The sequence below is a fragment of the Polyodon spathula genome, chromosome 6, assembly GCF_017654505.1.
Source record: "Polyodon spathula isolate WHYD16114869_AA chromosome 6, ASM1765450v1, whole genome shotgun sequence".
NCBI classification, from domain to species: Eukaryota; Metazoa; Chordata; class Actinopteri; order Acipenseriformes; family Polyodontidae; genus Polyodon; species Polyodon spathula.
The window spans coordinates 29,557,254-29,572,134 of record NC_054539.1 but is presented as its reverse complement, the minus strand read 5'-3'; the positions used below and the strand labels follow the sequence as shown (position 1 = coordinate 29,572,134).

The 14,881-nt window shown below is 36.0% G+C and overlaps 1 protein-coding gene across 2 annotated transcripts in view; it reads right to left on the bottom strand.

Moving 5' to 3' along the window:
* The window catches only part of spata17 (spermatogenesis associated 17), a 137,496-nt gene that overhangs the window by 25,102 nt on the left and 97,513 nt on the right, over positions 1-14,881 (bottom strand). Inside the window, exon 9 of one of the 2 annotated variants that reach the window (XM_041251573.1) lies at positions 3,955-4,090. In XM_041251573.1, the coding sequence (XP_041107507.1) occupies positions 3,955-4,090 (136 nt within the window). Of the gene's footprint in view, positions 1-3,954; positions 4,091-14,881 lie in introns of those variants that run through there. The other variant, XM_041251574.1, reaches the window with a different exon arrangement.

Here is a 14,881-nt window from a genome sequence, read left to right as displayed (position 1 = left end):
TGCTGACAGCAAACACAATTTTCACTTTTTTTTTTTTTTTTACTTTATTTTTTGCTATACTAAATTTAAATAGATAGACTGAACATATATCAGAGGGCATGTACTAGATCATAGACTTTTTTCATCAAGCAGAAAAAAGGTAAAGCACATAAAGGAATACCGTATTTATGTATTTTCCAGCAGATTGATTTGGAACAGTTTGAAAGATACCATGCAAGGGCCTTTACCAGAGATTAGGGACCTCATATTGACCAATCAGGTTAAAGAAAATATGTGATCCACTTTCTAATATATAGTATATAGTATACCAAGCAGAAATGTGTGTTAAATGTTGCTTTACAAGTCTTTGGATTCTGTTCAGTAGAACAGCTGGGTTGTAAATACATGTAAAGGGGATGAACAGTTTGATTAGGGTTAACAGAACCACCACGGTAATTCTGATTTTTAAATTGTATTTACTTATTGACAAGGTCACAAGCATATCTTACTTGAAGTAATATTTTAATCAATATCATATCAATTTTCTATACCCTGTGTGTATGCATGGCTGAACTGACTTGTGTTACATCTCTTGTGTTATGCACAACTCATTACAAAACACATACGGCACACACAAGAATATAAGCATAACAATATACAGTATGTAACCCAGCAAATAAGAAATCTGAATATCTCTCTAAACTAACCGTGTGTGTACTATGTACAGTATCAACTAACCCAGTATTTGTTCTTTTAAAAAAAAAAAAAAGCATCAATTAAAAAAAAAAAAAAAGCTTTAAAAATGCTATTATGTAGTCACACCACTCACAGGGGATATGCACTTTTATATCAAGTTTTATTGTTAGCTGCAAGCCAAGCCATTGTGTCAAATTACTCAAAACTGCTTGCAAATTGGCTACTGTGACACAGTGACACTTTCAGCACAGCCTCCACTACAAAGACAAGAAGAGCAGTTAACCTGCTTACCCATGGCAAGAGGTGCTTTGCAGAGGAACCCATCTCCTCACTGGGTATGCTGTACATTTGGATGTTACGTTACAGGGCACTTGCTTTTGGAGCAGAACTAAAATGTTGGTTATTATTATAGCCTCTACGTAATTGTGCACAGCTAAGGTATATTTTATCCTGCTTTGGGTGGAAAAGTACAATGACCTCTTAAGCCAATGCTTTTTTAATCCATTGTAAAGTTTTCCACTTATAATCCCCTACACACCGCACATCAATTATAATAATCATAATCACGGTCGTTAAGCTGAATGTTCATTACTGTCAGGATACTGCTGACAGCAGTTTCAATCACAGGCTGCAATGGACAGGCGCGTCCACGGTCACACCCAAGTTTCTGCAGTCGACGATGTGCTACATTAAATCTATGATGGCTTCCACATCCCACCCCATTTCAAAGGCTGCATACGGTTAAGGTCAACTTCATGTTCTGTGCAATATGCTTAGTTTCTCTAAACTAATTCATTGGGGTGTTCAGTGTTTTCATGCAGTACAGGTAACAATTAAATGCCAAATGGCATTGCAACATGGGTTTAACCATTAAAATGTTTAACTGTAAACTGTAGTGTTTTTTTTTTTTTCTTTCTAGTTCACTAGCACCACATTTTAAAGCAACAAAACCCAATTAGCAGGCATACTTGATAAATAATGATAGTTAATCATCTCAAGCCAAAATAAAGAGCCATAGCAATAGAAAAAAGTCAATTTTCAAATGCTAGCTGGATAAGGTATTACAGTTTCTTTTCCCCCTATTTTGGCAAATTGTCTATTAATCTATTATTGACCAATTTTAAGAAACACATTTGTACATATATCAGTTTTTGTTAATCTTGGTTGTAAATTCTTAGTTTTTAATTATTATTATTTTTTTTATTATTATTATATCTAATTAATTAGGCAATATTTGCCTGCGTTAACCGAGATTGCTACAATGGTGTTAGCAGTGAGATGCAGGTACCCAGGCACGCACTTGTCGGATTGTAGCCTGGTGAGCAAGTCGGGGGTGGCCTTGAGGCTGGCAGGGGAGAATGTAGCGTGCACAGGGGAAGGCAGCAGCAGGGCTGGTAGGTGAAGTAATCACACACAAAGACATAAGTTTGATATACGCTCCTTGCAAAGGAGTCAGCTCTTTTGTACAGCGGTATCAGCGCTATGCTTTAGTGTCAGAGGCCCATGGGTCCGTGCCCTCCCTCGCACTGTGTGATGCGCCTGCCTGCTTAAACCAAGATCGCTACAATACTTTGATTAAACTCAAACTTTTAATTATTTTTTTTAGTTTTTATTTTAAACAATACTAATTAGCAGTGTTTAATTTGTAAATAAATAGGTGCCACGGCGTAAGCAATGACAATAATACCGCTCTTAAGAAGCACACATTCAAAATCATAAATTTATTTGAAAGAGTATTGTACGTACTAGTATTAGATTTTATAATCACGTATTCTACATCATATATGCAAAGCAGGACAAATTATATATGTGTACATAGGCACGTAACTCGTAGGGCAGAGGGGGCAGTGCCAACCCCTCTCTGGTGGGGGACAACTATGTATTTTGCCCATCCACTTTTTTTGCTCTGTATATATTCACTATTATTCTATGTTTTGTTATGGTTTGGCATTTAAACAGTTTAAAATTAAATAAAAAGTAGAAAGGCATTCAGATGACTCCAGAAGGCTGACACTGGAAAAAAAAAAAAAAGATACGCACCCTATACAAACATTGGTCTGACCCATGGTCCATGGTGTAGTAATATCTAGCTATGATCCTACAGATTGTATAGTCGCGGCACTTACGTGTCTTGGGGGTCAAACACCTCTAACGATTGCAATAAATAAATAAATAAATAAATACATGTTTAGACTAGATAGCTGTAGCTTAGTTTGTTTTTATTCTCTATTAATTAAATTATATTCATTGAAAAAAGGAAAGAGAGAACCAGACCGTTATTATTGTTTTTATATATTTTATGAATAGGGGAAGTTAGCAGTTAATGTTCCTGCGTGGGGGTTGGGGTACAGGCTGGCATGAACGCGTTTAAGTTCAACACTAACCCTAAATAAAATGTTGTTCCTGCTATTAAGCAGTAGTATAAAATCAGAAGCAGTGGTATTTAAAAATAACAGAAGTCAGTTTTCACTTTAGTGAAGTAGGCTACAGTATTTGTTTTCATTAAAAACTTGTTATTTATTGAAATTAATGTTCAGCTTTCATATTGAAGCTTGTTGTGTATTACTCATTCAATCAAACCAAGTAGAATTTGCTTGTATCGTTCAAGATGTTTTTCAAATCAAGTAAGCTTATTTCATTTGTGTATAGAAAATGACAATAGAGTCATAGTCCTTCTTTCACAGCCAGTGTCATCTTTATGGCACATAAATGGTAAAATTAAACGTCCCTGGCAGTGGACTGTCTCTGTTTAGTGCATGCAAGAACTTGCAGAATGGATAAAACTGTGTTGAGAATTGTAAGAAAACGCATTTGAGAGCAAAACATTTAATGACATTTTTAACATTCACAGCTGAAGAGGTTCTGGGGCTATGCCTCGTCACGCCCAAATAATGCGTCTTCATTTTGCAAAAAGTTGTGATGGTTATATACCTTGAGAGAGAGTTGCAGTTGATTTCCTGTGTTAATTAATGTTAATTTATTAATTTCCGCAGTGCTGTGATAATTGCAGTTTCTCCGCAACTCTTTCAGATTTGACTTCTAAACACAGAACATGTGCAACACTAGCAGAGATGCGAGCAAGATGAGAAAATTCGCAAGACCTTTGAATATTTGCCCCTATTTTCCTGAAAATTGGGAAGGTTTGGAGGGTGCTGAGACTGATTGTGTTTCATCAGTGTAGGGCTGGTCAACTGATGCAGCCTTCCAGGTGCAAATGTCTTTCAGCTAGATTATTATTTTTTTGCTTCTAAAAAAAAAAAAACCTGGACTTCAACTCACCTTCTTTCCTTTCAGTTTCTCTGGGTTTTCCTCTCTGAAGTGTTTGGTGCCATAGTCAACATGTCCAAATTTGGATGATGTGTGAAGCATCAGCTCATGTCTCCTGTTCTTGTTTGCATTAGAGAAATGATGGAATCTAAAAATAAGACCAAATAACCATTAAAACACATTTTAACAGATGAAATCTGTGTTAGAACTGTACCACACCTTAGTGTAGATATCCCAGAGGGCAAAACAGTAGCTATCTGGTATATGTATGGTTTACATGTTTCCTGTACTATGGTTTCAAACTTAAAATAAACTGTCAGTGGCCTGAGACAGTCCTAAACCACTATCCAAATGGAATCGTTACCTGCAATGGTGTACAACACTTTTACAAACGTTTTTTTTTTTTCACTGCTAATCCAACCCCACTAATATTTCATGCATCAATTTATTTTTAAAATAACATGTAGTATATTTAAAAAATAAATAAATACATTATAATACCAAACAAAAAGAAGGCACAGCCACCGGCATTCAAAGGTACATTATTCTTATATTTACATATTTTTTTTATGTTTTTATTTTATTTTAGAGAAGTGCAAAGCATTATTGTTATAACTTTTTAGAGTAACGACTCGACACAGGTTTTTAATTGAAACAAATGTGTTAATAGAGAAGCAGGTACCTGGGGGTGATGTAAGTATAGGCGCAGTGCAAAGAATTGCAAATGCTACATTTTAATTGTATTGCAGCCAGGCAATTATTTTGCACTGCGCCCTATGTAAGCTTAAGAGCAATGCAAATTACTCAACATGCTCACATAATGATCCGCAATTATGATAATAAAGGTCTCAATGAGCGCATTGGCCTATTTAGTGACCACACTTGCAAAGTTAGGAGTACAGAGAGCAGTAGTCACTGTATGACATTTATCATACAGCGCGAAAAGACCAAAAACGCAAAAAAAACCAAAAACGCACGGAAAAGAAAAGGTTTTCTGAAAAGGAGACAAGAGGTAAGACCCACCTCATGAAACAATGCTATTTGAAAAAGCCTCAATCAATATCAGTTATGCTAGTATCCTTAGCATGACATTCAGAAATTTGCCTAGCACTCTGGAAAAGGTGGATTGGGCTATCGCTCCAGACATTCCAACTGTGGTCTGAAAGGAACCAGAGGCTAAGTAGACTAAGTTCTTCGTCTTGCCCTTCTCCTCTGAACGTGTTCATGTCTCTCCTCAACAAAAGCCAAGTGTCGCCGCAACAGGACGTGTACCACAGCAGCCATCCTGTACCAATCACAGGTCTCTGCAGGTGTGTGCACTTCTGTAAATAGTGTGTGTGTGTGTGTGTGTGTGTGTGTGTGTGTGTGTGTGTGTGTGTGTTTTGGTGGTGGTTGGCAGGTATGGAGTTAATTCCTGTCCCTGCCAAAAACGTGAGAATGTGGCTGCTCCTATATAGAATAATTGGTGATAATTGGTAGTAGCCACATCATATAAAAAAAAAAAGGAGAGCCCTGGGCTCCATTAGGAGAGAGACTTCCAGGGAGCTGGAACCAGAGAGAAGGTACAGGGTTTTTACTTATGAAAGTATATGGCTTTTTTGTAACTGCTAAAGCTCGATTCGCCCACCATAGTATCAAATCTTGACTGTTCCCATGTGAGGTGGGGGTGGGTTGGGGGTGGGGGTGGGTTCTAAATTAGGTCGTGATCAGCACTAGGAGTCTTACATACATACCTCACAATGTATGTAGTGAATGTGTGTGTGTGTGTATATATATATATATATATATATATATATATATATATATATATATATATATATATATATATATATTTTTCTGAAAAGACTATTTCTATCACTGGGTCATGTGCTTTACCTTACCAGCGGTGAACAATGTTGCATTGTGGGTATTGAAATGGTTTGTTTCTATCTACCATTTAAAAAATGTAAAACATGTAAAAGAATAAATGTACCAGTAATTAAATTTTTTTTTTTAAATTAGGATTTGAATGTTGGTTTGTATATTTGTGTAAGTTTAAGTATTTAAGTTACCATTAGAGCCTAAAATGTATTAGCAAAAATAGCCTACATGTGTTAATGCAGATTAATTAGAGCTATTAATTCAGTAACAGTTGCTGCTATGGTTACTGTATTGCTGCTGATAGCAAACACTATTCTTAATTGCTATATTAAATTTAAATAGATAGATTTAATGTATAAAAGAGGGAAGAAGGAGGCTTAGTCTACTTTGAAAGGTGATACTCAGGAGGGTGTGTACTAAAAGGTCAATTGCTAGTGTATATAATGGTTAATAATTAAAAAAAAAAAAAAAAAAAAAAAAAAAAAGTTGGAATAGTGTACAAGGATAGTTGAGTGAAATGAAGAAGTTACAGTTTGTAAGTGAGGGGTTCTGTGTAAATAATTGTAACCTAGGAAAATTGCCAACTGTTAATTACAGGGAAGTTGATTTAATAAATTGCACTCAAAACATGTTTTTGAGATGAAGTATATTTATCCAACATTGAAAGTTGTGTATGTTTGAGCTTTCAATTCTAATGGGCATTAACTTGGCTCATTAAAAGACAGACAAACAAAAACAAGAAAAACAATCCTGGCATGTTAACAGTAAATGTTTTAAAGTACAGTATAATTGGTAGATGGACATGTCTTTTCTACTGTACATTTCCTATTTCTGTTTATGATATTTTATTTGTCTACCATTGTTAGATGCAATGTAACAATGTTGTTACAGCAGAAACGCAATCCAGATTTCTTAGAACATCCTTTAACCTACATTGTGGTTGGAAAGACATGTACGGAAACGTTCCAGATGATAAAAGACCAAAGGCTTTATGACTCAAACATCACATGACAGGGTTTTTAATAAAACTGAAAATCCCCATCTAAACAGTTTATGTATGGAAATGGCGGTGGTACACTTTTTAAACATTTAAGAAAACAGGGACACTTAAACTGTGTACTAGTTGCAGAACCCATATGTTCATAGTATTCAGTTCTGCTACAATTACTGTATTACTCAATGGTAGCTGTGTCTTTCTGTAATATTGTTCAATTTAGCATTTAAAAAAATGTATAATGGACCTAATGCAGAGCAACTGTGCACAACTTAACAACTTATTCTTCCTAGAAAAAAGGACCATGAACATGTACCATTGGACTAAACGGCAAGCTCAGATTTTTCTGATAATAAACCTTCTGTGTTTTAGATGCACTGCTTTTGTCTGATATCAGTGATTCAATGTGACAAACATACTGTTTTCATGGAATGACAGAAATTGGGTAAGGAATTCAAAACTGGGCAAGTAGTTTCCAATGTATAGTGTTCAAGCTCTCAGCCATTCGTGTATCAGTACTGTGAAAAGTTGATGACAGTGAGTTATTTTCACAGGATTTTGACAAAAAAAAAAAAAAAAAAAAAAAAAACCCCACCAGATTTGAAGTTAGGAGCACCCTTACCAAGATTCATTAAAATTAGATGAGTTCTTAAGAGATAAACATGTAATCAAGATGGGTGCCTACATTCAAACCCTGTTGCTGGGTATATTCCTAATAAATACATGTATTAAAATAAAGCACAAGTGAATATAAAAGAGAAAAATAAGGCAAAATACAGAGAGCTGCCACTTTAATAACATTTTGCAGCATTCATATTCACTTGAGGCAAGTGGTTCTCACACAAGACAGATTACAGTGCAATCCATGCTAATGTGCATATGGAATAGACATCACCAAAGAGAAAAAATAATGTGGTCCCAGTGTCCCAGAAAACTCAGAAGAGGTGCTGTTAGCCAGCTGTTCCACTTACTGCTTTTATTACCTGTATTTTAATTGAGTATTTTTATTAATTCAAACCCATTAAGTAAAGTCTGACTGATCAGGTGGCAGTGTGGACCGTGTAAGGCTATCTTAGCCTTTAAACCTGAAACAAAGAATAAGTTCAGTTGATATACCACTAGACTTCAAAGACTATGTGCAAGTACTACTTTGCATATTTTGAAACCTCCTTTAAAAAAAAAAAATCTAAAAAATCTAACCGTATTACTGTGGTACTATATGGTGACCAGCAGGCAATGGTATTGAATGGTAAAAAGAACAATAATATTATGTGAACTGATTAATTATTATTAATATTATTTATTTTATATTTTTTAACACATTGAAAATGATGAATCTAAGCTTTAAGTCTGATTGAAGTAAAACAAAAAAAAAGTTTTATTTTAAGCATTAAGTTAATATTTTGCTATTAAGGATATCATTTTGTCACGGAGGTCACAGAAATCATGAAAATCATGAATTTGAACAAAAGTCAGTGAAATCTTGGAAATGGAGGTAAAACACATTTGGTTAGGCACTACCTTTATTTCCTTTAAAAATGCAGTATGTCATGCAGTGAACATACTAATATGGAAGTATCTGTAAATTGTTTGGTTGTGTGTGCACGCAGCATTTTTACGTGTAGCTATGTAGGTCAAAAAATGAGATTTGTATTTTGTAGCTAAACAAGCATGTAAATGAACATACATTCAGCACTTGATAATTTAATTTTTTAAACAAAATGGACTTGCATCTTCAAAAGAAAAAAAATAATAATACTTGCATTTTATTTCTTAACTTTTTTTCATACAAGTACCCAAGTAGTCTGCTGAAAATAAATACTTGCTCTCTCTAAAATTAAACATTGCTAAACAAATTACTTCAGGACTGCCATTGAACATCTTTTTTATTTTCTGCAAACTGTAGCTAAAAGTACAAGGTTGTCCTGGAAGAAAACTTGCTTCCTTCTGCTCTGACAATGTTCCCCAACTCTGAGGATTGGTTTTTCCAGCAGGACAATGCTCCATGCCACACAGCCAGGTCAATCAAGGTGTGGATGGAGGACCACCAGATCAAGACCCTGTCATGGCCAGCCCAATCTCCAGACCTGAACCCCATTGAAAACCTCTAGAATGTGATCAAGAGGAAGATGGATGGTCAGAAGCCATCAAACAAAGCAGAGCTGCTTGAATTTTTGCGCCACGCGTGGCATAAAGTCACCCAACATCAATGTGAAAGACTGGTGGAGAGCATGCCAAGACGCATGAAAGCTGTGCTTGAAAATCAGGGTTATTTCACCAAATATTGATTTCTGAACTCTTCCTAAGTTAAAACATTAATACTGTGTTGTTTAAAAATTAATATGAATTTATTTTCTTTGCATTATTCGAGGTCTGACAACACTGCATCTTTTTTGTTATTTTGACCAGTTGTCATTTTCTGCAAATAAATGCTCTAAATGACAATATTTTTATTTGTAATTTGGGAGAAATGTTGTTAGTAGTTTATAGAATAAAACAAAAATGTTCATTTTACCCAAACACATACCTATAAATAGTAAAACCAGAGAAACTGATAATTTTGCAGTGGTCTCTTAATTTTTTCCAAAGCTGTATATATATATATATATATATATATATATATATATATATACACAGTACTGTGCAAAAGTTTTAGGCAGGTGTGCTGTAAAGTAAGAATGCTTTCAAAAATAGACATGTTTATAGATTATATTTATCAATTAACAAAATGTAAAGTGAGTGAACAGAAGAAAAATCTAAATCAAATCCATATTTGGTGTGACCACCCTTTGCCTTCAAAACAGCATCAATTCTTTCAGGTATACTTGCACAGGGATCAGGGATTTTGTATGCATATAGTCAGGTGTATGATTAAACAATTATACCAAACAGGTGCTAATGATCATCAATTCAATATGTAGGTTGAAACACAATCATTAACTGAAACAGAAACAGCTGTGTAGGAGGAATAAAACTGGGTGAGGAACAGCCAAACTCAGCTAACAAGGTGAGGTTGCTGAAGACAGTTTACCTTCAAAAGTCATACACCATGACAAGACGGAGCACAGCAACAGGACACAAGGAGGTTATACTGCATCAGCAAGGTCTCTCCCAGGCAGAAATTTCAAGGCAGACAGGGTTTTCCAGATGTGCTGTCCAAGCTCTTTTGAAGAAGCACAAAGAAACGGGCAAGGTTGAGGACCGTAGACGTAGTGGTCGGCCAAGGAAACTTACTGCAGCAGATGAAAAACACATCATGCTTACTTCCCTTCGCAATCGGAAGATGTCCAGCAGTGCCATCAACTCAGAATTGGCAGAAAACAGTGGGACCCTGGTACACCCATCTACTGTCCGGAGAAGTCTGGTCAGAAGTGGCCTTCATTGAAGACTTGTGGCCAAAAAGCCATACCTCTGACGTGGAAACAAGGCCAAGCGACTCAACTATGCACAAAAACACAGGAACTGGGGTGCAGAAAAATGGCAGCAGGTGCTCTGGACTGATGAGTCAAAATTTGAAATATTTGGCTGTAGCAAAAGGCAGTTTGTTTGCCGAAGGGTTGGAGAGCGGTACACGAATGAGTGTCTGCAGGCAACAGTGAAGCATGGTGGAGGTTCCTTGCAAGTTTGGGGCTGCACTTCTGCAAATGGAGTTGGGGATTTGGTCAGAATTAATGGTCTCCTCAATCCTGAGAAGTACAGGCAGATACTTATCCATCATGCAATACCATCAGGGAGGCATCTGATTGGCCCCAAATTTATTCTGCAGCATGACAACGAACCCAAACATACAGCAAAAGTCATTAAGAACTATCTTCTGCGTAAAGAAGAACAAGGAGTCCTGGAAGTGATGGTATGGCCCCCACAGAGCCCTGATCTCAACATCGTCGAGTCTGTCTGGGATTACATGAAGAGCGAGAAGCAACTGAGGCTGCCTAAATCCACATAAGAACTATACTTAGTTCTCCAAGATGTTTGGGCCAACCTACCTGCCAAGTTCCTTCAAAAACTGTGTGCAAGTGTACCTAGAAGAATTGATGCTGTTTTGAAGGCAAAGGGTGGTCACACCAAATATTGATTTGATGTAGATTTTTCTATATGTGTGTGTGTGTATGTGTGTACATCTAAGCCGGACGCTCACAGAGAAACAGAAACACAGCTTATTTCAGACACCGTCTGTTTCGCTACACAGCCAGTGTGAAAGCCTGCATCTTACCGTACTGTATTCTTATATTAAAAAAAATATATATATTTGGTGTGAAAGTTTTGTACTTTAAAGTAACATTTAAACTTGTCATTGGCCAAATGCAAAATTCTTTATTATTGGTTTTGATGTACTGTTTAAAAGCTGTTGTGTAGGATGATGTAGCTAAATCTACATTATTTGGTGGCCTTTCCGTGACCTTTCCATAAATTTTTTTCCCTTGCAATTCGCCCGTGAGAAGTACTAAAAATCACTGTGCCAAAACTGTATCCTTAGCTATTGGTAATGAACACTAATGAGGGTAAATTCCCTGAAACTTTTTATCTAAAAACTGACCACCAATATATTTAAATAGTTTTATGAAGTATGTTGAACATGTGTTTTACAATGCAACAACACTGTACATCAGTGATTCTCAATTTTTGGGCTGCGCCTCCCTTACTCTTGTCTGTGGTCTTGCACAATGCCTACATTAACAGTCATATCTACAACGTGCAATATACTTATCCACATCAACAATAACAATCAACCATTTTGTTATAGACTTTCAACAAGTCTAGCGTAAAAAATGTGTCTGTTACTTAATTAAACAGTTGTAAAATAAATAAATAAATAATAACACACAAATGCTTAACATAAAAAAGAAAAGTTCTACTACAAAGTTGTTGTTGTCAACCCCCCCACCCCCTACTAAAAAATAAAAAAAATCCTGAGCCTTCTAACTGCCCCCCAGGATACAGTCCGCGTCCCCCAGTTTAAGAACCACCGGTCTACTACCGAAAAGTAGAAACCTATTCCAGGCAATTGCTTAAAAAGTCACTCAAGTCTATACCTGCACAAGTTGGTTGCTATAAACAATTTTATAATCCAGATTGAGGGAAACATCTAATGTAAACCTTGCCTGTAAAACTAATTTGCTTGAGTCCCCATATAGCCCAATACTCTTCAAGTCAAAGCTGAAAGCCTTTCATATAGTAACAGAGATGTAATTTATATAACCGTAGGGTTGTTTGGGCTTTGCACTGTTTACCTTGAATATAATCTGGTCTTTGAAGCTCCGAAGATGACTTCAGACTCAAAACAAAAATTTAAAAAACAACTATTTACATTGGGAAGATGATAATTCAGCAATACACAGTCTGCAGACTTAATTACTTTTATATAATTAGAACGCTGCTTTTAGCAGATGCCTAAGCCTGTATGCTAAACAAACTCCAACAGGCATTTCTAGTATTGTAATATGCATTGAAACCCACTAAACTTCTTAAAAGAAATACAAAGTCCTGTTAATTTTTAAATCATAATTTTCCACAAAAATATTATCTGCATCAAAAGCATTATGGAGTGCCAAGACATCATTAGAGAAAAATTAAGCTGTGCAAAAAATAAATAAAATGAAGGTACAGCTTTGAAAAAACTCACTGGAAATTAGCTGGAAGAGGCTGACAAATGCTGGATCAAAGAGGCTAATCATGCTTAAATGTGCTCTAGAGCACCCACATGCACAATACGATTTGCACAGTAACTACCTCTCCTATTACAGCTTGTTTGGAGTATTCTGTGTTAATGGGGTTAGCTAATTTAGTGTTTTAAGTTGAAAAAAGGCTGCACTGATTAATAAAAGTTGCACACTGTGCTAGTAATTAAAATAAATGGAAGGGCTTTAAACAGAGATAGTACTGTTAAAAAAAAAACAGTTTAAAATATGTTATGGTAATCCCCTGTTATAACTGTATTATAGCCAGAATTCATATTAAAAAACTTGAGTAGTTAAACACTGAATATTGTAACACAACCTGAAGATATTGTAGTTTAGACAAGTAACCTCTTTCTAAAGATCACATAAAAACTATGGTATAACACAAACAATCAAACATTGATTCATATCCTTGAATTCTATTTTATTCTGTACTATTTCACCTTTTGAATCTATTTTTTTTTTTTTTTTTTTAAACTTTGTTCGAGCGATAACATAAATTGTTGCATAACTGTTTAAGTCAGCTGAGTAAACTAAAAAGTGTTGACCTTTGAAGGGCCAGTATATTCCTTCTGGGAAGCACATAATATTTACTATACTTTATAATGTTTTATACATTATATATATACATATATATATATATATATATATATATATATATATATATATATATATATATATATATATATATAAAATCCAACGTGAAACAAGCAATGTGATTGGTCGAGCAAGGTTCCAACTGTCCGTATATTGGCTGGATATGTACAGTTGGAGCCTTGTCACATAACTGAAATCACTGCGCTGCCTCAAAGAATTTGAAGTATCGGTTGCCATCCTGTTTACAGTTACAGATGTAAAGTAACTATAAAACTGAGTGGCCAATTACCAGCAAAAAAAGTCCATAAAGTAGTAAGTAGACATGCCTATTTGGATGAAGAACAAAACTGAATTTCCATTCTGCTCAAACAACAGCGTCTAGCACTGAGAAGGAAATAAATTAATTAGGTGCTGTCTCAACTCCGCCTCCTGGTGGATCTTTTCAATGGAAATGTGCAATTCAACACATCAAAAATAAAGATGTACTTTTGCATGTTTCAATTACATTAATTTACTCAGCTTAACTTACTATGTAGTTCAAAGTTATAAATGGGACTACATTTTTGGTTCCTTTATTGGTGCAATGATATGATATATTGCATACGAAAAGGATAGGCAGCAATAATTTGGCTTGTTGACGACCACAACAGTGAGTAATATAGAGCTAACAAAATCTGTGTGTTAGTAGAGGAATTACGTTATGCAGACAGTGATGTGGATGTTTATGATATAAAGTCTCAACTTTATAAACGAAATATCACCAACAAAGTAAAGTAACGTTGGGTTATTATCATAACCCTAGTTGCCTGAAATAGAAATGTAATCATTATCTCATGGATATTAATCCTCTAATATTGTCTAACCAGAACAGAAATATTAAAGCTGCACATAGTGCCAGTGACACAGTCGTGCCTGCCCCTGAGGGCAAAAAAGGACTGCTGACACTGACATTGTCATCATTTTTTCTTCAAGCCTTGTTGCAATAATGAATACAGCGACCCGGAAGGTTAATGGTTACATTTCTATTTCAGGGAAGCAGGGTTATGATAATAACCTAGCATTCACTATCAAGTATGAAATGTAACAATTACCTCATGGGTATGAATACCAAAACTGTCCAAGGCAATACTGCAGACCAACTGGAAAGCTTCAAGACTAAGCCAATGACCACCTTGCACGTTACTATGAGGAACCCCAGTACAAGCAGCTAGGGGAGAACTCACCTCTATGTTAATGCTGTAAGGGTCAAGCTTGAGGCCGTCCTTAACACTTGTTCCAAAACCAGGGTTTTGTGGATCCACAACATTCAGCCGATAGAACTGTGTAAAAATATGGGGTGTAGCCTCTGTTTAGACAGAGCTTTCCCATGGGACTTAGCCCCATAACAGACTGGCTCCAATTGTGAGTTCAGTCCACATAATACGCTAGTGCCCGCACCGGACAAAGCGCACGGTACACACAGTATGGTGAAAACGGTACAGTGTATGGTGCACACAGTATAGTACGGTGCAGAGCATGGTACACTACCGTTGTGGTAACCTTGCTCATTCAATTAATTTTAATATTTTAAAAGCGTCAAGGTAAATCTAATTTCCCCTCCAGCAACCCGCATGCTCTGCATGAACCATCAGAGACCCTGATTAGCACAAATCTAGAACTGCAGCATCTTACAAAGGATACGCTCATGAACGCACCAGTCGGACAGTTTGTCAACTCGGCTTAATAAAAATAGGCACTAGCTGGATAATTTTTATGAGTGTTTTACAGCACTGGGGTTTCCCTTTAGTTTGCATCACCCAGCTATGTTAAA